The sequence below is a fragment of the Desmodus rotundus genome, chromosome 2 (genome assembly GCF_022682495.2).
Source record: "Desmodus rotundus isolate HL8 chromosome 2, HLdesRot8A.1, whole genome shotgun sequence".
Lineage (NCBI taxonomy): Eukaryota > Metazoa > Chordata > Mammalia > Chiroptera > Phyllostomidae > Desmodus > Desmodus rotundus.
In genome coordinates, this window is record NC_071388.1 from 207,477,710 (window position 1) to 207,498,601 (window position 20,892).

Genomic DNA, 20,892 nt, shown 5'->3' on the forward strand with positions numbered 1-20,892 from the left:
CCTGCCCGCCCTTGCTGCCCTCGCTAACGCAGGCTCCGCTCTCCCCAGTAACGGCATGCTCGCAGCGCAGTGCAGGAAGGCCAGAGGAACTCCTAGTGCCTGAAACGGTGGCCGGCGCACAGTAGGTACTCAACAGCATTTATTGAACTGACTCACTGAGGTTAGCAGCGGTGAGCTGTAGCCTGCCCGGCCAGTCCTCTGTGGGAAGGCATTTAACCTGTCAGCCGCCCCTGTCTCTTATTGTCATGCCAATGCCATTTCAAAGTCACCTCTTTCACTGGAGAAGTCACTGTAGGAAATCCGGGTAAACAGAACAAAATAAATAAAAAGGCTCTATTCTCTCCCCTCAGGTAACTTTTAACACACACTTTGGCACGTAGTCTCAGAACGGGGGGGGGGGGGGGGGGGGGGGGGGGGGAGCGGGGGGCTGGGGAGTGACTGCTAACAGGTGCGGGCTTCTTTTTGGGTTAATAATGGAAATGCTGTAGAATTTGACAGTGGTGAGGACTGCACACAATTGGGAATATACTAAAAACACCTGAATTGGGTACTTTAAAGTGGTGAATTTTATGTTAAATGAATTATATGCCATTTTTTAAATGTTTATCCTCACCCAAGGACATTTTTTCCTTGCTTTTTAGAAAGAGGGGAAGGGAGAGAGGGAAACATTGATGCGAGAGAGAGGCATGGACCGATTGCCTCCTGTCTAGGATGGTGCATGCCCAGACCGGGGGTCAAACCCGCAACCCAGGCATGTGCTCTGACCAGGAATTGAACCCGCAGCTTTCCGGTTATGGGGCGATGCTCCAACCAAGTGAGCCACACGGGCTAGGGCTACATGTCAGTTTTTTAACTTGAAAAAGCAAAGACAACTAATGGTGTAATAAAAGTGACTCCACAGTACAGCAACCCAGCAAACCCCAGCTCAGCCAGGGGTTTGACAGGTTTAGAGGTTAACATCATTGGCGGTAAATAATGATGATAATATGTATTCTTTTTTTAAATCCTCACCCAAGGATATATTGATTGATTGATTGATTGAGAGAGAGAGAGATGCGAGAGAAACATCAATGAGTTGCCTCCTATACGCACCCCGACTGGAGATCAAACCCACAACCCAGGTGTGTGCCCTGACCAGGGGTGGAACCTGCAACCCTTTGGTGCACAGGATGACGCTTCAACCCCCTGAGCCCTGGGCCAGGCCAATACGCGTTCTTAATACGCTGTGTTGAGAGTGGCACTTCCCCTCTGCGGTCTTCCTTCCAACAAACTACAGCCTCTGTCTAAGCATAATAAAAACATCAAGCAAATTCAACCTGAGGGACGTTCTACGGAACACACGACCAGCCCTCTCAAAACTGTGTACGTCATCACAGACTATCTGAGTCTGGAAAACTGTCCCAGCCCAGAAGAGCCTCAGGGAAATGACAACTGAATGTCACGTGCTCTCCTGGATGGAATGCTGTATATGAAAAGGACATTTGGAGAAGCCCAGGGACATCTGAATAAAGTTCAAAGGTGGCTTAGTAACAGTGTGTCTCCATATTGGCTCCTTGACTGTAACAAATGTGCCAAATGTTACAATGTAGCACATTAATAATAGGGTGAATCATGGATCTCTGAGCTCTCTTTGCAACTGTCTGTAAATCTGAAACTGGTCTAAAATTTAAAACAGTTACTTTAAAAAAGATAAAGGCAGTGGCCGCCCCTCTCCCACCGGCCTCTGTGAGTTGCTGTCCCCATAGATTGTCAAATGAAAACAGCGGGCCCGCAAGTCAAATGCAATGCAGCAGAAATGACTGGGGAGGCGGTCCTCAGGACAGTGGGCCAAACATCAAAGGCTCTGGAGAGACACTATCGAAAACTGATCAGGTAGGTTTGCACAAAGGATCCTCGTTCTTGGGGAAGTCACCGGGACGGGCAGGATGTCACAGTGAGCAGCCTGTCCCCTTGGCTGCTGAACCCACAGTCAGTATGGGCAGGTGGCACAGCCCCAGGAAAATGGTGAGTCCTGGTCCCTGCCCTGAGCTTGGAGCTCAGCCTGGGACAACCTGGCAGCCTGGATCACTAGAAGCCACCCTGGGCTCTCTGTAGGGGGGCATGAGCGGAGACACCAGGGACCCAAATCCCCAAAGCTAAAGGGTGCCTTGAAGAACAGAGATATTGCTCTGAATACAGGCCTTCTCTGGCACTCCCAGGGGTGGGGACTCCGTGGTTACAGGTGCACCCACACCTGGGGCAGGGAAGGGGCTGCTGGACGGCCGTGTGTTGGGCTTGGGGAGACGGACAAGCAGGGATGGAGCAGAGCATCGTTTGCAAGTAGCAAGCAGATCTTTCTCTGTGTAGAAAGGAGAAAATTTGCTCCAAAGCAGCTGTTTCTGAGCTTTGGGGCATCCACACACACCAGCCTTTGCTTACAAACCATCAGAGCTGTACCTGCTATTCTCCTTGGGCAAACTGGGACTTCAGCCTGGCTGGCAGGACCCTTCCGGGATGTGGCTGCGTAGGCTTGGGTTTGGCCGAGCTGGGGCTGTGTCTGAGGTTGCTTGCTCTCCTTTCTCAGGTGAGGATCCATGGCTTTCGCTGGTGTAAACTGAGACAATCTTGACCTTGAACAGTGGCTTGTTCTGGAAGATCATTTGTGAATTCCGTGGGTGGGGCGAGGCAGGGCGCCCACATCTGCCCACATGATGGACGGCCACGCTGCCCCCAGGAAGAACAGGGTAGGTATGTGAATGCTGACATGGACTGACCTTCACAGTGTTCTGTTAAGTGGGCAGCATGTAGCAAGGTGATGCCACCTGTCCGCTGAAACTTTCTAGAAGGTCAAAGTGGAAATGTGCCAGTGAGGCCGGGGCCGGGGGGGGGCCACTGGGAACCTCGCTGGGGAGGAGACGCCAGTGCCCCCTTCCCCGATCCGGCTCTGCACGGCCGTGCCCTGTTCCATGCCTGTGTGTTCCAGAGCCCGGCACGCATCCCATGACGGGCCTTTCATGTCTAACCCAGCCACACCGGGTCTGAAAGTTAAAATGACAAACACAACTTCTTCTCAACAGTTCGTTGTCCTAGAATGTTCCAAGCAATCACCCTCTTCCACAAGCAGGTCCCAGCCCTGCTTCCTCCTCCTCCAGGTTCCTGGGCCCAGGCCCTGAGTCCCAGGGTGGCCCGTGGGGACTTCACCTACCACAACTGCACCAGCACCCCGAGGCCCCCTCAAATAAACACATAACTGAACACAAAGCAGCATGTTCAGCCCCTGCAGACAAGCCCCCATTTCCCCTTCCAACCACCCCGTGCTCCCTCCGTACCCGCCACCCGTCTCTGTGCAGGGGACCCCCACCATCACACACTCGGCCGTCTGCAACAACAGACTTCGCTGCTCTGGTGCGGGGCCTGGACACGGCCTCGTGGGTCCTCGGAGGTCGCAGGGCCTCACGAGCCAGCAGCCCAGGTGTCGGCTGGACTGCTGCCTCACCTGGAGGCCCAGCTGGGGAGGGACAGCACCCAGCTCAGTCCAGGGTTGGCAGGGTCCATCTCTCCGCTCAGTGGCTCAGGGGTGCAGTGTGTGGCTGGCCCAAGGCCACATAGGTCCTCACTAGGTAAACTTCCAAACGTGGCTCCTAGCTTCACCCAGGGTGTTCGTAACCCACAGCTCCAGGCACACGCACTGTGACAGAGTCACATTCTGTGACTGTGAACAGGCCATGGGTCCCCCCACACTCAAGGGGAGGGCACTGTGGATTCCAAGGTACAAACTGCCGCACCTGCTCTGAGGAGATTTGGAGCCACCCCGGCAGGCCCACGGGGCAGGGCTGTGGGGGCCACCCCGCCAGAGCGCCCAGCGGCGCACTGACCAGCACGTGTGTGAGGGCACCTGCAGCTGGGCTCAGCCTGGGAATCGGCCCGTTCCCAGCAGCCAAGCTGGGGCTGGACGCCAGATGGAGCCCCTGGGGCTGGGGCGGGAGGTCATTGCTAGGCGGTGGGAGTTCTTAGCTCTAACCTGAGCCCCACTTGGCTCCAAACCAGCAACTCTTAAAAGCAGGAGCCAGGAGAAGCAAACTGTGTCCAAGTAACTGCGCCCCAGAACAGAGATCAAGGCTATTCGAGGAATCCGGAAGAGCCACCACTTGACCTGGCAAAATTCACAATGTTGGGCATCCAGGCGACAATAGCCAGGATTGCAAAGAAACAGGAACATCTGACCCAGAACGAGGACAAAAGCCCATCGACTGGAACTGGTGGAGAGTTGACACAGGTGTTAGAACGAGTAAACAAGAGTATTTAGAAAGTTGTTATTCCTGATGCCAGTAATAAACTGATCGCCTCTCCGCTCCAAGTTCACCCTTTAACACCTGCTCTGCACCTTGGAGGGAATTCCCGTGAGCCCTTCCCCTCCCAGGGGGTGCGATGTTGAGCCTTCCCAGCAGAGGGCGCCATGGACACACATCGAGAGAAAGGGCTCTCTTGTCCCGCTGCGGTGCCGCAATCAGGGTTCAGAGGGGTGGGGGTGAGGATGCGGGGTAGGGCTCTGCCCCCGGCCTGCAGCCTTGCACTCTGGCCTGGCAGTGACTGCCCTACAGGCCTCGACACGCCCACCACCCACTCGAGGTCTGCTGCCCGCACCCACGCCCTGATTGCTTCTGCCCCGTTGCATCCCGCCCCACCCAACCCCCGCCCAACTCTGGAGGATCGTCGCCAGGCCCACATTCCCTCCGTGTGCCCGCAAGGCTGGGCACTGGAAGCTGGCGGCCTGGAGGATGGTTCCCTGCCAGCTCAGTGGCTGCAGCCCCCGCCAGGAGAAACCAGCAAACTCATCTGCTGTGCAGGGAGCTGCACCTACTTCTCCGAGCCCCAGCCTTGGGGAGGGGTCCGCTTCCACGTGCTCCTGCCTTGGGCCCTCCTCTCAGTCTTAGGGTAGCAAAGGGAACTCTGCTGTATTTTATAGTCACTCTTACTGGAATCCATTCATTCTTCACGCGGAATCTCCTCTGTGTCTGTTGAATTAATTGGATTAGGGTGACATTGGTTAATGCAATGACAAGGGTTTCAGGTGTGAAATTCTACAGCCCGTCATTTGCACTGTGCTGTGTGCTGAGCGCCCCAAGTCATGCCTCCCTCCACCGCCATCTACTTGGCCCTTTACTCTTTGCCAGCCCCGCCCATCTTGGTGTCTGTGTCGGTGAGTTTGCGTGTGAGTTTCTCGTTGCTCACTTGTTGCTTCCGGTTTATACCCCATGTACCAGTGAAACTGCATGGTTCGTGACTTTTCTCATTGAACTTACTTTGCTTAGCACGCTATTCTCAGGGCCCACCCATGGGTCGCAAAGGGCACTGTTTCATCCTTCCTTATGGCTGAGTTGTATTCGTGTGTGTGTGTGTGTGTGTGTGTGTGTGTAAAATCTCACATCTTCTGTATCCAATCGCCCCTTGAAGGACCCTTCAGTCGTTAGCACGTCTTGGTCACCGTGAATACGGCTGCAGTGAACACAGGGGTGCACACATTTTACGAGCGCATGTTCTCCAGTTTTTTGGGTAGGGACCCGGAAGAGGGGTTGCTGGATCCTGTGGAAACTTTATTCTTAACTTTTTGAGGAACCGCCACACTGCTTTCCACAGTGGCCGCCCGGGTTTACATGCCTACCCGCAGTGAATGAGGTTCCTTTTTCTCCACACTCGTTATGACCTGTCTTGGCAATGACAGCCGTTCTGGCAGGGTCCGGTGGTAGCTCCTTGTAGCTTTAATTTGCATTTCCCCAACAGCTAATGACTCTGAGCAATTTTCTTACATCTGTGGGCCATTTGCAGGTCTTCTGGGGTCCGTGGCCTACCACCCAGAACACGCCCGAGCCCGTCTGTATGTCTGCTTGGGGGAAATGTCTTTTCAGGTCCTCTGCCCATTTTTTAATTGCATTGTTTGCTTTTTGGTGTTGGGTTGTGTGAGTTCTTTGTATGTTCTGAATATTGGCCCCTTACTGCAGGCAGAGTGGTAACGTCTCCTTCATTTCTCACTTTTCGCTTTCTCCTTAGTGCTCTAGCCAGAGGCTTGTCAATTTTATGAACCTCTTCAAAGGACAGTTTCTTGTTGCATTTTTTGGTATCGGCTTTTTATTCTCTATTTCGTGTAATTCTGCTTGAGTTTTTGTCATGTGCTTCCTCCTGCTGACTGTGGGCGGTGTTTGTTCTTCCTTTTCTAGTTCTTCAGAATAATAGATCGTCGCCGATCTAGTGTAAAACTGTAATGAGGGGAACACGGTGCTTTGGGTGGAAGGACAGGCAAACAGCTCAGTGGGACGGAAGGGAGTCCAGAGACAGGCCCAGAGACAGCTGGGGCCTGGATGGGCAGTTGCCGTGACATCGCCCTTCAGGGCGGAAGAGCTGATGCAGGTCCCCCGGAGCTGATGCGCCTGTGCTTGCCACCGCCAGCCGACTGAGAGCAGCCCAGACTCCACACCCTGGGTGTCACTGGCTGTTTCCCATCCTCGCCACGTCGGTTTTCCCTGGCCTCTCCCTGATGACCAGTGAGGGATGCAGGTTTCCTGTGTTTCTGGCCATTTGAATCACCTCCTGGGGGCTCTGCCTGTCCAAGTCTGCGCCTGGATTTTCTTTGGCAATTTCTTTGGCATTTTCCGCCTTTTCTTGTTGATGTGTAGAGTCTCTATAGGCTCTGGAGGCGAATGCTTCATGGGTATACGCATTGCAAATCGCACTCCGTGGCTTTCTTTTCACTGCCTGAAGGAGGGTGCTTGAAGAGAAATTCTAAATTTTAACGTCGTCGTCCAAAGTTTCCTTTTGTTATCATGAGAGACCTGGTTCTTCCTGCCGATGCCATAAAGAATTACACGTCAGCCAATCTATTCGTGGGCATCAGGGTTTGTTAGAGATGCGTACTCATGGGAGAGGGCAGGCCTTGTCCGGGCAGGGGTGAGGGGAAGGCACAGGTTCAGGGCAAAGCAGGGTAAGGGCAGCAGAAGGCTGGGCTCTGGCCAGAGGCCAGCGGCCAGAGAGCCAAGAGACAGAGTCCTGTGTTCTGAGGACTTACATAGTCTGTGGGATGGGTGAAAAGTTACATATTGATTGAAGAGTAAAGGTGGTGGCTGCTTTGGGGGTGGGGTGTACCCAAAGGTGTTTATGAGCTCCTTCCTTTGGGCTCAGTGGGCTTGAATACTCAGAGGTGTTAATGGGCTACTTGCTTTGCTTGTCACCTCCTGTATTGAGCTCTCTGCTAGATTGCAATGCCCAGGGCCCTGCCTTTGTTTCCCCTCTGGCCACTCAGTCCCCAGAGCACTTTCTGTCCTTTATGGCCAGCGCTTGGTGTTCCGTTTAGGGAATTTTCCCTTCTCCAGGGGAGGTACTCTGAGCTCTTCCACAAGGTTTCGGGCCTTCCATCAGGGCCTACAGTGCTTATGGCTCCGCCCACACCCTGACCTTGGACTCTAGCCTACAGAGTTCAGGGACGACATATCTCCCTTGTCTAATCCACTCTAGCTACTTGGCTTTGTTCTGCCGGCCCTGGCCAACTGATACAGCAGCTGTGAGCATTTGCTTCGCTACCTGAACAGACTGTTATCACGCACGCGCCATTATGCTAGTCCTGCCAGCTCGCCGCTCGTTTTCCCATTTTCTGGTATCCTACGGGCATGGTGAAAATGAATGAAGGGAAACCACACTGAAATGGGGCCAGGGGGCCAGAAGGGGGCGCTCCCAGTCAGTTACAGGAAGAATTGTCAACCGTGGACCCCAACAGAATTGTCAACAGGAAAGAATCATCCACTACCGGCAACATACAGGCAACATAAGAATGTCACATCTCCTGCAAGACGCCTGCTGTCCCCGGCAACTCAGCCAATGACACGGTGTCATCTCCCTGCTCCATACCCCAGTGGGCTTTTTGATCAAACCAACCTCTGCCAACTTCCTCCTTTGTCTCCACACAATAAGGTTCCTCTCTTTTTTTTTATCGGACTTGCTGATAGCTTTTGCTCTAGCTCGTTCTGAATTGCATGTCTTTGCTGTTCCCACCTAAATCCATTAGGCTGGTAAAATAACTGGCTTTTACTTTTAAAGTCGACAGCACTTTTTCACGCCGGAGGGGTGACGGTGTTCCCTGGGCCCATCCTGTCTTTCCCCAGTGCGCTGTGGGGGAGGTTGAAGTGGCTTCCAAGCTGTTGCTGCCGAAGGCAGCACAGCAGTGACAGGGTGACATCTTCACCTGTTCCCCTCCTGCCATCCCCTGCGGCCTCTGGGCCATCCTCGGGACTAGCCTGGGGCCCTCCTGAGCTCAGGTCTCACTCTCCCCTGCCAGCTGGTTTTCAGGTCTTCCTTCACGTGATATGAGCTCCAAGCACATCTGCGTGTACATTTTTTTAGTCCTCCCCCGAGGACATGTTTATTGATTTTACAGAGAGAGGAAGGGAGTGAGAGAAACATCAATTGGTTGCCTCCTGTATGCACCTTGACTGGGGACTGAACCCACAACCTAGGTATATGCCTTGACCAGGGATCGAACCCACAAACTTCTGGTGTATAGGATGATGCTCCAACCAACTGAGCCACCCAGCCAGGACTGCCATGTACATTTTGAGAGACATAAAGTTTGTAATTTCCTTCATCCTGTGAGAAAAAATAATTCAACTGAGCCCTGGCTGGTGTGGCTCGGTGGATTGAATGCCGGCCTGCAAACCAAAGGTCGCTGGTTGAATTCCAGGGCATGTACCTGGGTTGTGGGCCAGGTCCCCAGCAGGGGGCGCATGAGAGGCAACCACACATTGATGCTTCTCTCCCTTTCTCCCTCCCTTCCCCTCTCTCTGAAAGTGAATAAATAATATCTTTTTTAAGTATATTTTACTGATTATGCTATTACAGTTCTCCCAATTTCTTCCCCTTTATCCCCCCTCCACCCTGCACCACCCCCACCCTCCAGGATTCCCCCCCCCCCCACTTAGTTCATGTCCATGGGTTGTACATATAAGTTCTCCGAGTTCTGTTTCCTATACCATTTTGACCTCTCCCCGTCTATTTCATGCCTACCAATTATGCTTCTTCTTCCCAGTACCTTTCCCCCCATTCCTCCCTTCCCCCCTCCCCATTGAAATCCCTCCATGTGATCTCCATTTCTCTGATTCTGTTCCTGTTCTGGTAGTTTGCTTAGTTTTTGTTTTCATTGTGTTTCTTTTCTTTTAGGTTCATTTGTTGATAAGTTGTGAGTTTGTTGTCACTTTACTGTTCATATTTTTTATCTTCTTTTTCCTAGATAAGTGCCTTTAACATTTCATATAATAAGGGCTTGGTGAAGATGAACTCCTTGAACTTGACCTTATCTGAGAAGCACTTTATCTGCCCTTCCATTCTAAATGATAGCTTTGCTGGATAGAGCAGTCTTGGATGTAGGTCCTTGCCTTTCATGACTTGGAATACTTCTTTCTAGCCTTCTTGCCTACAAGGTCTCTTTTGAGAAATCAGCTGACAGTCTAATGGGAACTCCTTTGTACGTAAGTGTGTCCTTTTCTCTTGCTGCTTCTAAGATTCTCTCCTTCTCTTTAATCTTGGCTAATGTAATTATGATGTGCCTTGGTGTGTTCCTCCTTGGGGCCAGCTTCTTTGGGACGCTCTGAGCTTCCTGGACTTCCTGGAACTCTATTTCCTTTGCCAAATTAGGGAAGTTCTCCTTCATTATTTGTTCCAATAAGTTTTCAATTTTTTGTTTTTCCTCTTCTCCTTCTGACACCCCTATAATTCAGATGTTGGAACGTTTCAAGGTGTCCTGGAGGTTCCTAAGCCTCTCCTCATTTTTCCAAGTTCTTGTTTCTTCATTCTTTTCTGGTTGGATGTTTCTTTCTTCCTTCTGGTCCACACCATTGATTTGAGTCCCAGTTTCCTTCTCATCACTATTGGTTCCCTGTACATTTTCCTTTGTTTCTCTTAGCATAGCCTTTATTTTTTCATCTAGTTTGCGACCAAATTCAACCAATTCTGTGAGCTTCCTGATTACCAGTGTTTTGAACTGTGCATCTGATAGGTTGGCTATCTCTTCGTCGCTTAGTTGTATTTTCTCTGGAGCTTTGATCTGTTCTGTCATTTGGGCCTTTTTTTTTTTTTTGTCTTGGCTCACCTGTTACGTAAAGAGGCGGAGCCCTAGGTGTTCACCCGGGCAGGGTAATGCTGGTTACTGCGCTGTGATGCTGTATGTGGGGGAGGGGCTGAGAGGGAGCAATGCTCCACTCTCTGCCAGATTTCAGTCACTCCCTCCATTACCCACAATCAAACTGGCCCTTCCGGTGCTGATTCCCAAGTGGGTGGGCTTGTGCACGCTCTAGGCCCCTGTGGGTCTCTCCAATGAGCTCTCCTGTGAGGCTGGGAGTTTCTCCTGCTGCCGCCTCAACCCCACTGGTGTTTTCAATCAGAGGTTTGAGGCTTTATTTCCCCGCGCTGGAACTCTGGGTTGCACGTCTGTCACCTGGTCCACCAGCTGCTGCCTCGCTGGCCAGCTGCAGCTTTGCCCACCCCGCTCCTCAATCCGCCATCTCACTGGGTCTGCCAGCCACTGCCCCACTGCGAGTCCTCTCCGCCTGGCTGCCCAGCTCCGCCCCTCCCACCGGTCTGGATGAAGGTTTCTTCTTTATCTCGACGACTTTGGTCGTCGGACTTCCATACAGTTCGATTTTCTGTGAGTTCTGGCTGTTTTTTGTTTTTAAATTATTGTTGTCCTTCTTTTGGTTGTGCAAGGAGGCACCGTGTGTCTACCTGCACCTCCATCTTGGCCGGAAGTCTAGTTCTGTGAGCATTTCGGTTACCAGAGCTTTAAATTCTCCATCAGATAGGTTGGCTATGTCCTCATCACTTAGCTCTCCTTCTGGAGTTTTGCTCTGTTCTTTCATTTGGGCCATATTTCTTTGTCTCTGCTCACCTGTGAAGTGTCAAGGGGATGGGCCATAGGGATTCGCCGGGGTGGGGCAACCCTCCTTGCTGCGCTGTGCTGCTGCCTGGGGGGAGGGGCCAGAGAGGGAACAGTGCAGCTCACCTGCTCCTCTCTGGCCCACTTTCCAGTGGACTCTTGTGTGAGACTGGGTTTCTCCCTCCGTGGCCACCCCTGCCGTAGTCCACAGTCAGCTCTGAGTCTCAGTTTCCCGTTCAGCCAGCCCCACCTGCACGGTCTGCTGCCTCACTGTGGGTTCTTCCCCTCTGGTTGTTCTGTTTAACTGTTTCTTTAATTCCTCGGTTGTCAGAGCTCCACGCAGTTTGATTTTCTGGCACTTCTGGTTGTTCATTGATTTTAGATTGGTTGTTATCTTCCTTTTGGTTGTGTGAGGAAATGAAGGGTTTCTACCTATGCTTCCATCTTGGCTGGAATTCCAAAATCTTTTTTAAAAATTACTTTAAAAAATCAGCTGAATACATTGAAAGATCTAATTGGGTTTATTAAATGATTCCAAATCAGGCAGCATTTCATTAGCGAGCAGAGAGACACTCTGAAGAGTTATACAAAATGGAAGACTTTTATAGAAAATAGCGTGGGGTGAGGAAGTTATTAGCAAAAGAAAAAACTTCATTGGAGGAAAGAGTTCAAGGTGATGATGGTTTCTCATGGACTGAGCTGTGGTGTTTTCCATCATCTGGGCTTGTTGCTGGGCAAGAGGAAAGTCTTCCTTCCTCCTGCAGAGATGGTAGATATTACCCCTTCCTGTTGGAGATGCAAAATCCCGTCTTTCCATGTTCGGGGTGATTGATAAGCAGTGGGGAGGGCGACTGCACTCTCCCCTGGCCCTCCGGAGTCCGATTCTATTGAGGCTGCCTTTATTAATTTTCACGATCCAGATCACACCTGTTTGCGGTAAAGTTTGAATGTCTTACTTGTCTCTCCTTCCCCCATTGTGAAACGGGTTTTTTGATAACTCGTAATTGGTTGTTGGTGGTATGGAAAATATGCCTTCCTTTTTTGTTTTGTTTTTAGTCAAGTCACTTAGTTCATCTCTTATTCCCTTTTACATTTGTCAGCTGCCTCTTGGATGTTCTAGGGAGGTGATCACCTAGTGTCCTTACGTGATGGTCACATTGCCTCCTCCTCAACATCTTCCGTTTCTGGTGAGTACCTCCCCGAGTTAGCCGGAGTGTCCAAACAATAGTAGCTAGTCACGGTGAGGGTGGACATCTTTGACTCTCCTTCAGCCTACTGCATGTGGCCTCTCTGCCCTCCCCCTCCATTGTTACCTGTGTCCATTCTCCCAACAGCCCTGCCCCCACCCCCCAGATGTGGGTGGGGTCTGCTCACCCCTGCAGCAGGTGTCGGGGACGCCGCGAGGCGGACTGTGTTTTCCTGTAGAAAACGCATGTTCAGAATGCCACTGCATGAACCTCAGTGTGAGCGACAGTTAGAGCACAAGGGGCAGCTCTGCTGCCAGGTGAGTGTGACCTCACACCAACACATTATCTCTAACGGTCGCCATTTATTTCAAAGCCATTGTGTCTGTCATCCTGGACATTAGAAGGGCTTTCTAAGCGTGGTCTGGACTGCCTGCTTTTTAAACATCCGTCCAGGGAGGCTTACGCTTCTCCATGTTTATTTCTCTAGCAAGTAGCAGCATTAAAATCACTTATTTTTGCACAAGACCTGTACCCCAAGTTCGGGTTCAATTGTGTTTAAAAGAAACGTTTGTATTATATTGCTATGAAGACAGTATACAAAATAAATGGAAGGGTTTTTTTTTAAGATTTTATTTATTTATTTTTAGAGAGGGGGGAAGAGAGGAAGAGAGGGAGAGAAACATTGATGTGAGCTTGTTTCTTGCATGCTCCATACTGGGGACCTGGCCCACAACCCAGGCATGTGCCCTGACTGGGAATCCAACCGGCAACCCTTTGGTTTGCAGGCCGGCATTCAATCCACTGAGCCACACCAGCCAGGGCTGAAAGCTTTTTTTTTAAGGAAGAAAATTTACTCATGATTTTACCACCTGAACACAAAAGTTATTCTTTTTTGTTCATTTACTTCCAGTCTCTGCCCATACATTGACCTTCTTCAGGTCTGCAGCCATTGAGTTCATGCAATTCGAATGGTACTTGTTTCACTTAGCAAGCATGTTTGTGGCTTACATAAGCTGCATAATGATCAAGCTTAATGGCTGTGTAACACTTCTGTAAGTAAATGAGGCATAATTTCCTTAACCATCCCCCCAACACTGAACATGAGGCTGCTTCCAAGTTCTACAGACACAATGGGGATTTCTGTGCCAGAGCTTTCTCTGATCTTGGCTTACTTCCTCTGGCCACTCCCTAGAGGGAAATTACTCTGTAAAAGACTCCAAGGCTCTTAGGACTTTTACTACCCTCCTGAGGGGTTGTGCCAAGTCACCCGATGCCAGCAGAGTAGCCAGTGGTCCAGGTCCACTATGAAAGGTGGCTCCGCTTCACAAACCGGCGTCGCGGTGTTGCTCTCCCCAGAGTTCTGGAGTGGGAGTTCAGTGAGGAGGGTTGGAAAGGAGTCGCCAGCATGTGGGCTCTTCACCCCAGGGTCCAGGGAGAGAGCTGTGGCTGCAAGGGGAGGGACTCCACCCGGAGGTGGCACGGCCTTGACATGCCAGGTGACTGCCGCGGCTCCAGATCACAGACACCACCTGGACGTCACAGATGCGCAGAACATGGGGTGGGTGCTCCTCACTGTGCTGGCCGAGTCCATGCCAGTCTTCACGTAACCCTGATGGACATACAGTTTCAACCACGGTGGTCGTGGTTGTTTTTTTTAACAAGAGTTCTGTGCCATTTTGTCCACGGCACACGTGAAGTGGGCGTCATAGACCTAGAGTAACAAAAAGTGTAGGCAGTGCAGAGAATGTGGGACTCGGGCCACCATACATCGCTGCCACAGTGGGTTCGGCGCCTGCAATCCCTGTAAGTGAGCCACCAGGAGCCCTGGGCTGAAGGTTCCCCGAAGGCCCAGACCCCAGGTTGCCCACGAGCCAGCAGCGGTGCAGGGAATGCGTCCTGTCGGTGACAGGCGCATTAGCTTACTGTGGCTGCTCTGTCCTGTGCAATGTTTGTCCAGGGCTTTGCGGGCTCTGGGACCTGATCTGATGCGCAGCCTGGAAGGGAAGACTCACTGACGAGTGGCTGGCAGTGGGGGATGGGGAACTGACTGGACAACCTTTCCAAGCTCAGGAAGCTTAGGAACTTGCTGGGTACAGGAGGAAACTTCCCAAACAGAAGGAACGCCACACACTGGGCTCTTCACCGCGCTTCCTGGGTTGGGTCTCCTCTCTGTCTGACAAACCCCCTCCCCACCTCCCCCACCAGCTCACTTGGGGCCAGAAGCCTTTTTCAGAAAGAAAACTGTATTGTTACTTCACTGTTTCAAAGATTCCTATGGAGCTTCTGGAAATAAAATTCCAACTCCTTGGCTTTTTGCCCGGTCTGCGTAGTGAACCTCATCTTTCACATGGCCCACTCCCCCAGGGGCCTCGTCTGACCCCAGTCCAGCCGCGACTCCCCAGCCCCGCCAGAGCGCTTATCACCAACCACACAGAATACTAATGGACAGGACAATTTGCACAATTTGAAACAGATTCTTAAAGTATTATACAAAAGTGTAGGAGATGAAAGAAGGAATAAAAACCATTAAGACAGGAACAGAAAAGGACCTGCCCACTCCCCTACAGCGTCAGCCAAGGCACCCCAAGGTTGGTGGCTGTTTGTAAGGCTGAGCGCCCTGCCCCCTCGCCCCTCCCCTCCTCCCCTGTAGGCTCTGGGATCCGCCCAGCCCTCTGCGTCCTGGGCACTGCGCTGGGCGCACGGCGGGAATGTGCACCGAGGCGGTCAGTTGGAGCGCCACGCGGGTCTCCTGAGCCGCAATGCCAGACCCAACACAGGGAGAAATGAATGGATGCAGGAAAGCCTCGCAGAGCCGGGCGCTCGGAGGCGCAGGCTCCGGAACCAACTCAGAGGCCCCGCCCCCACCGCCAATGGCCAGTCATGGGGGCCCGCGAGACTCGACCCCGCCCCCTGCCTTGCCCTCTGCCAATGAACGAGGCCCAACCCCATTGGCGCCCGCCGTTGTTCGGGCACCAAGCGCCAAATAAAGTTCTTCAGGGCTTTGAATTTTTTTTTTAAAGAGCCCGCTACCCTTCCCTCAGCCGCAGGCTAAAGAGTGGCCGAGTCTCCGCCCCACCACTTCCGGTCCCGCCGCCCGGAGCCGGTGCGACTGTGAGGGGCAGCGTCTTGCCGTCGCCGGCTGGCAGGTCATGGTGTTGGGCGCCGGGCCCGCCTCACCTGTTTCGGGGTGTTCAGGTGAGGAACGCACGGCCCCCGCGGCGGGTGAGGGGCGACTGCGGGCCTCCGGACGGCTCGGTTCCCGCGGCGCCCGTGCACCGGGCGGGCCGGAGGGCGGGCGGCGCCGGGGCCGCCTCAGGCCGCGCGGCTGCTCTCGGCCTGCCAGGCAGGGCGGCGGGTTTGGAAGGCCCAGGCCAGGGCGCTGGCCGGGCTGGAGAGGCCGCCGCTCAAGCCCCGGCCGTGCCGGGCACACAGACGGCCTCGTTGCCCCGCGCCCGCCGTCCTGGGGGTGCTGCTGGCCGTATTGTCCAGGGGAAACGCAGCGCTGGGCCAAGGTCATCAGCCCGACGTGGCGGAGGGAGCGGGACTCGGATGCAGGCATTCCGTCTGCAACCGCGGTGGGAGTCAGGCCAGGCAGCTGCCCCACGCTCAGGGGCGGCCGCGGCGGCTTGAGAAGCTGTTACCGAGGGCGGAGGAGAGGAGGAGGAGGACATCTTGGAACGATCGGCCCAGCCGGACCCGAATCCAGACCCGGTTCGGCCAGTGTGTAGTCTTGGGCGTGGCCCTGCCCTCCGTGGGGCTCAGTTACCTCATCTGGTACCGGAGGGGCTGGGCCCGCCCCGTCCGCATTCCTCCCACACCGGCGTGGGGCTGGGCGCACTGCAGTGGCCGGGAAGAGCTTCTCGGAGGAGGTGGGACCTGGATAGGAGTGTGTTTTCCCTGGGCAAGGAGGGGAATAAGGTGGTGGACGGAAGGAGGACCTGCCAGTCCTGCGTATCACATGGGGCAGAAGCTTCCAGAAATGAGCTGGGTGTTGTTGGGGGACAAGGAACAGGCCGGCCGCCTAGTGCAGAGGATTTCTGGCCGGAGGAAGGCCGGTGGCGAGGGACGGTGCTGGGGTGGGGGGTGAGGGGAGGTGCTGAGAGACTGTCACTACCAGGCTGCTGTGGGTCTGGGGGACCTCCATCCAGCCACACCTGCCATTCAGGTAACAGGCTGTGCCGGAAGGGGCGGGTTTACTGCTGGCACTGGGAGGGTCGGGCTCCACAGGTGCGTAAGCCAACTGGCAGGGCCAACCTGCAGGACTCTCGGGCCTGGCGGGAGGTTCCCAGGCCCTGGCTCTGCAGGAGGCGGTCAGTGCGGGCTTTGTGGGGCCCACACCTGGGGCCCGTTGGCTGGGGAAGCTGGCTGTCCCCTAGTGACCTGCACGCAATTCCACCTTTACACTTAGGGCAGGGTTTTTCAGGCAGGAAGAAGTGTGAAGCTGGAACTCCCCACCGGGAGCCACGGGGTCTCTGCGCAGGGGCGGGCGGAGAAAACCTTCCCGGGTGATGACACCTGTGAACAGCAGCCCAGGTTCTGCTTTGGACAGTCTGAAAGCACCTCCCGCCCCGAGGAGGAACTTCAGGGACCAGTGCCACTTGTGGATCCCGGAGACGAGCGTGCTTAGCGCGGGCCTGTTTCCACACGTGCTGCCGGGGTCGGCCTGTGATGTTCCGTAAGGAAGGAAAAGAGAGTTCTGAGTCAGCTGTGGCTGCTCGGCGAGCCTCTTGAAAGTTTGGATAATTATTTGTTTTCAGATCTCTTTGTTTAGAGTTAATTTAGCATCTGTGGCTATGTTCACAAATTAGGCCTTTTATCCCTAAAGTGGCACGCAGTCCCAGGGAAGATACAGGCGATGGGGAAGTGGGCAGCTCGTGTGCACTTGATTTCTTAGACTGGTGTGCAAGGACGTCTGTGCTGTGTTCCGTGTTACCTGCTCTTACACCTTGCACACTCAGTGCCCAGCCTGTTCCCTCCAGGACCAAGGACCTGAAGACCGCATGCCAGTCATTGGGGTAGAATTGAGTGGTGGCCCCCTGGACCCCCTGGGAGGAGTTCAGTGGGGGCAGCGGAGTCCTCAGGGGTAGTGACACAGGAGAGTGTCTGGGTGCAAGCCCCTCTTTGTGCAGGTAAGCCTCGCTGGGACCCCCTGAGGGGCTCCCCCACTGGGTGTGGCTGGCCCTTGCGGCTCTGCGGGACTCTTCAGTGTGATTTCCCTGGTGTGCTGCCTGCTGAACTCTGTACACACTGAGCTTTTTATATTTTTGCACCATATTTCATTGCCAAGGTCAGCTAGAGGATAAAAATTAGCCAGCCCGACAGTGGGACTGGGCGCTCACCCGGGGTGTGTGGCAGTGGACTTGGCTGCGCAGCGACCGCTGCTTTGTGATCCAGGTCTGCCTGCGGGTTCCCAACAGCGTCTTCAGGGGGCGCTCTGAGTCCCCACAAGTGTTCCTCATTCTGTACCCACTCCCAATGCCCCCCTTGTGAGATTACTTCCCAAACGGAACCAGGAGCCCCGACCCTCGGCAAACTTGAGAGGCGGTGTGCTCGCTGGTGTGGGCCCACTGAAGAGCAGCCGCGGTGGGGGAACGAGGCACTGGGGTTGGCACGTTTTTGCCGCCTGTCAGCTGGGTTGAGGCGTGCCTGAAGGGCACCGCACTGCCCGCATCCGGTCAGTCTGGGCCCGAAACCGTCACCGTGCTCAAGGAACAAGGGCTCCCGCTGTCCCCAGGAGGGAAACTCATGCTTCTGTGGTGACTGCCGCTAGCGCCAAGTGTCCCTAGAGAGGCCAGTCCCGGGCCCCGGGGTCCGCGTCTGTAAGAAGAGTGCAAGTGGGGGGGAAGCCCCTCCCAGATCTGAGAGGCTCGCAGCTTGCGAACCCTACCGTGCAGCGGCACTGCCTCCGGCACACTTCATCCGGGGATTCTCTGGGGGGCTGAGGGTGTGCGCGCACGTGTGACAGGGCGTGTCTGCCGAGGGCGTGTGCGAGACGCTGGCTGGGTTGTTTTCACGGTGCAGACCCTGGAAGTAAAACCTTGCAGTCTTTGGGGGGTGAGGATGGGGAGGGGCTGTGCGAGGGCCTGGGAGGGGCCCTTCCGCATCTGGCTTTCTCGCTCGGCCTCAGACTGACCGTTCTGTGCTTCGGTCACATCTTATTTCCAAAAGGATCGGAGCGGTATTGAAAGGAGCTGATGTTAATGCAACAGAAGAAATTCTGGAAGTGCCGGGCTGGTGACCAGTTTTCGTCCTCAGTCAAAGGAAGCTTCAGAGTCCTTCTCCAGCGGTGCCAAAGCAAGCCAGGGCGGGAGGCCGGTCGGGTGAACGGCGGCTGGTGCTGGACGCAGTGCAGGAAGCATCCAGCGAAGAGACTCTAATTGGGGCATTGGTTATAAGTTAGTCTTGACGTTGACATTCCCTAAAAATGTAAATCAACAACGAAAATAAATGTGAAGATGATTGTTAAGGTTCAGGCCACACCTTCCGTAGAGGAAGGAGAAGGGAAAGCATTGCGGCGCCCACTCCTCACCAGAGGCTGACATTCCCCTTCGTCTGTGACGGGCCAGGCCTGGGGGCCACACACTGGTGGAGGGTGCCCGCAGCGGGGGCACGGCAGGCAGACCGGCCCCGGACAGCGTGGAGCCCACGCGGAACCTGTCGCCGGAGGCTCCCCTAGGCCGGGAGCTCTGCAGGAGCCCTGTCCCTGCTGCCCCGGGCCTGGCGTCCAGTGAGGGCGACACCCGTGGCGCTCCCTCTTTCGGGTTGCACCTCACACTATAGACACGCTGGACTTCCGGAGGGCGGCGCAGAGGGGCCCCACGCACCCCGTGTGCTGGGCTGCACCTCGTGGCGCTGGTGTCTTGACCGGCCCTCAAGGCGCTCTCGTCTGTCTTCCAGGGCAAGGTGGCCGTGATGCTGACGCTGGCGAGCAAGCTGAAGCGGGATGACGGTCTCAAAGGGTCCCGGACGTCAGCCACAGCCTCCGACTCCACTCGGAGGGTGTCTGTGAGAGACAGGCTGCTCGTCAAAGGTGAGGCCGCCCACAGGTGGGGACCCGGGGACCCTGGGGGCTCTGTTGGGGCAGGAAGCAGCCTGTGGCTGAATATAAACGCCTGTTGGAACGAATTGTAGAGGGTCGTCGCTTACCACGTATAGCACACGTGCGGGCAGGTGCTGGCTCCTCTGCCAGGGAGAGTGCTCGGCCCACTGACTTCCTTACAGCAGCCTCACCCTGTGGGGTCAGGGTGGGCGTGGCGGCAGCACCTCCCTTGAATGGGCCCTTTGGGACCGGAGTCTCTTTCCTGGGTGCTGGCCCAGGCGTTCCATCCGCAGAGGAGTCTGGGAGCTGGCACAGCCTGGAAAGGGTTTGACGCGGGGTGTTGTGGTCCAAGGAGTGGAGGGTGTCTGGGGCCTGGGGAGTTAGTGTGAGGAAGGTCCAGCCTTGCGGTGAGGAGGAGGGGTGGGGAATTGGTGGCTCACCGGTCAGGGATTCTCAACCACATCCCTATCATGGTTACGTAGCTCCTGTGCCCTGAGCTCTTCGGACCAGGCCCCCTGTCCTGGGTGACTGTTGCTAAGCCGTGCCGGGTGAGTGGTCCATTTTGTAGCTGAGCTCACTCAGGGTTGGACACTTGCCAGGAGGCAGCTCTAGGCCACAGGGCAGGCTGGGGTGCAGGGTGGGGCCAGGCCCAGCACACACAGACAGGAGCGGTGCAAGAGTGCAGGTGCAGAGAGGGGCTCCTGTACACCCTCAGCCCTGCCCGGGGTTCACCAGGGGCTCCACACAGCCCCGGGAGCCCAGTGGGGCTCGCCCAGCTGGACTCTGCCCCTGCTGGAGGGCAGGCGGCGTCAGGTGCTCTGACCTTGTGAGACTGCTCAAGGAGAGGTACAGGACTCCTCGGGGGGCCACCCGTCCCCATCCTCCCGGGTTCTGGTGGGCATCGGGGCTCTGGGTAACACATGCCCTGTGGGCCTGCTCGCTCCATCTGCCTCAGGGATGGCTGGGCCGGGCTGGCTGAGTGGGGAGTGGTTTGGGCTCGTGGGGAGAGTGGGGAGAGAGCAAGGGGCCCTGACCTGGGGGAGGAAGCGGTGAATGAGAGGTGCCTGCAGAGGATGCTCCTGAGGGCTGAGGCTTGCCTGGCCCGCTCCTGGTGGGCTCCTCTGCTTGGCTGGGTGTGGTGGTGGCCTCCTGGCTGACAAGGGCACTGTGAGGCACAGGAGGGGTGCTGATGGCAGTAGCCCCCCCTTGGGAACTTTGAGAAAAGTAGGGTGTCCCGAGTTCAGCAAGATGGCTTCAGTCAAGACTGCGGTCCTGGGTGGCACTGGCTCACTTTAGGAGATCCCTCAGGAGGGTCAGTAGGAAAGTGGGCGGCTGTGTCCATGGACTCAGCGCAGAGGGCTGCAGTGCAAGGTCAGGTCTGGACCGGGCCGTAGAGGGAGTGAGTCCTCAGCAGCCCCCGCGCTCCCGCTCCGGCTCACCCTGCTCCAAGCCTGGCTGCCCCCCTGCCACACGTGCTGCCTGGCACCTGGGTGCTGGCGCCACATGGTGCCTTTCTCGAGGGAGTGCTCCAGCTGTGGGATGGTTTGGAGGTCTGTCCAGGGCAGTTCCTGGGTGCGGGGCGGAAGAGCTGGCCTTGTTCCCCAGAGCAGCTTTCCCCCCTCGGGCCCTGCCCAGGACTCTGGGGGCTTGCCGAGCCGTGGTGGCAGGATGCCCCAGTGCTCCAGCTCCTGATAGCGTCGCTCCATGGGGTTGGGGGTCAGGCTTCAACAGGAACTGTTTGGGGCGCCGTTCTGTGCACAGCACCTTGCCTCCGT

At 55.2% G+C, this 20,892-nt stretch overlaps 1 protein-coding gene and 1 long non-coding RNA gene across 4 annotated transcripts in view; both read left to right on the forward strand.

Annotated features, from left to right (window-relative positions):
• On the forward strand, positions 1-12,679 carry LOC123480153 (uncharacterized). The gene is made up of 5 exons (XR_006656039.2): positions 1-125; positions 1,017-1,872; positions 2,564-2,723; positions 11,992-12,078; positions 12,226-12,679. It is a non-coding gene; the product is annotated as an uncharacterized lncRNA (long non-coding RNA).
• A 2,446-nt stretch (positions 12,680-15,125) lies between these two features.
• Positions 15,126-20,892, forward strand: part of UBE2F (ubiquitin conjugating enzyme E2 F (putative)) — a 34,015-nt gene continuing 28,248 nt past the window's right edge. For 2 of the 3 annotated variants that reach the window (XM_053919285.1, XM_053919286.1), the window contains exons 1-2: positions 15,126-15,273; positions 18,976-19,108. In XM_053919285.1, coding sequence (XP_053775260.1) covers positions 18,991-19,108 — 118 coding nt within the window. In that variant the 5' untranslated portion in view covers positions 15,126-15,273; positions 18,976-18,990. Of the gene's footprint in view, positions 15,274-15,923; positions 15,948-18,975; positions 19,109-20,892 lie in introns of those variants that run through there. The other variant, XM_024563914.4, reaches the window with a different exon arrangement.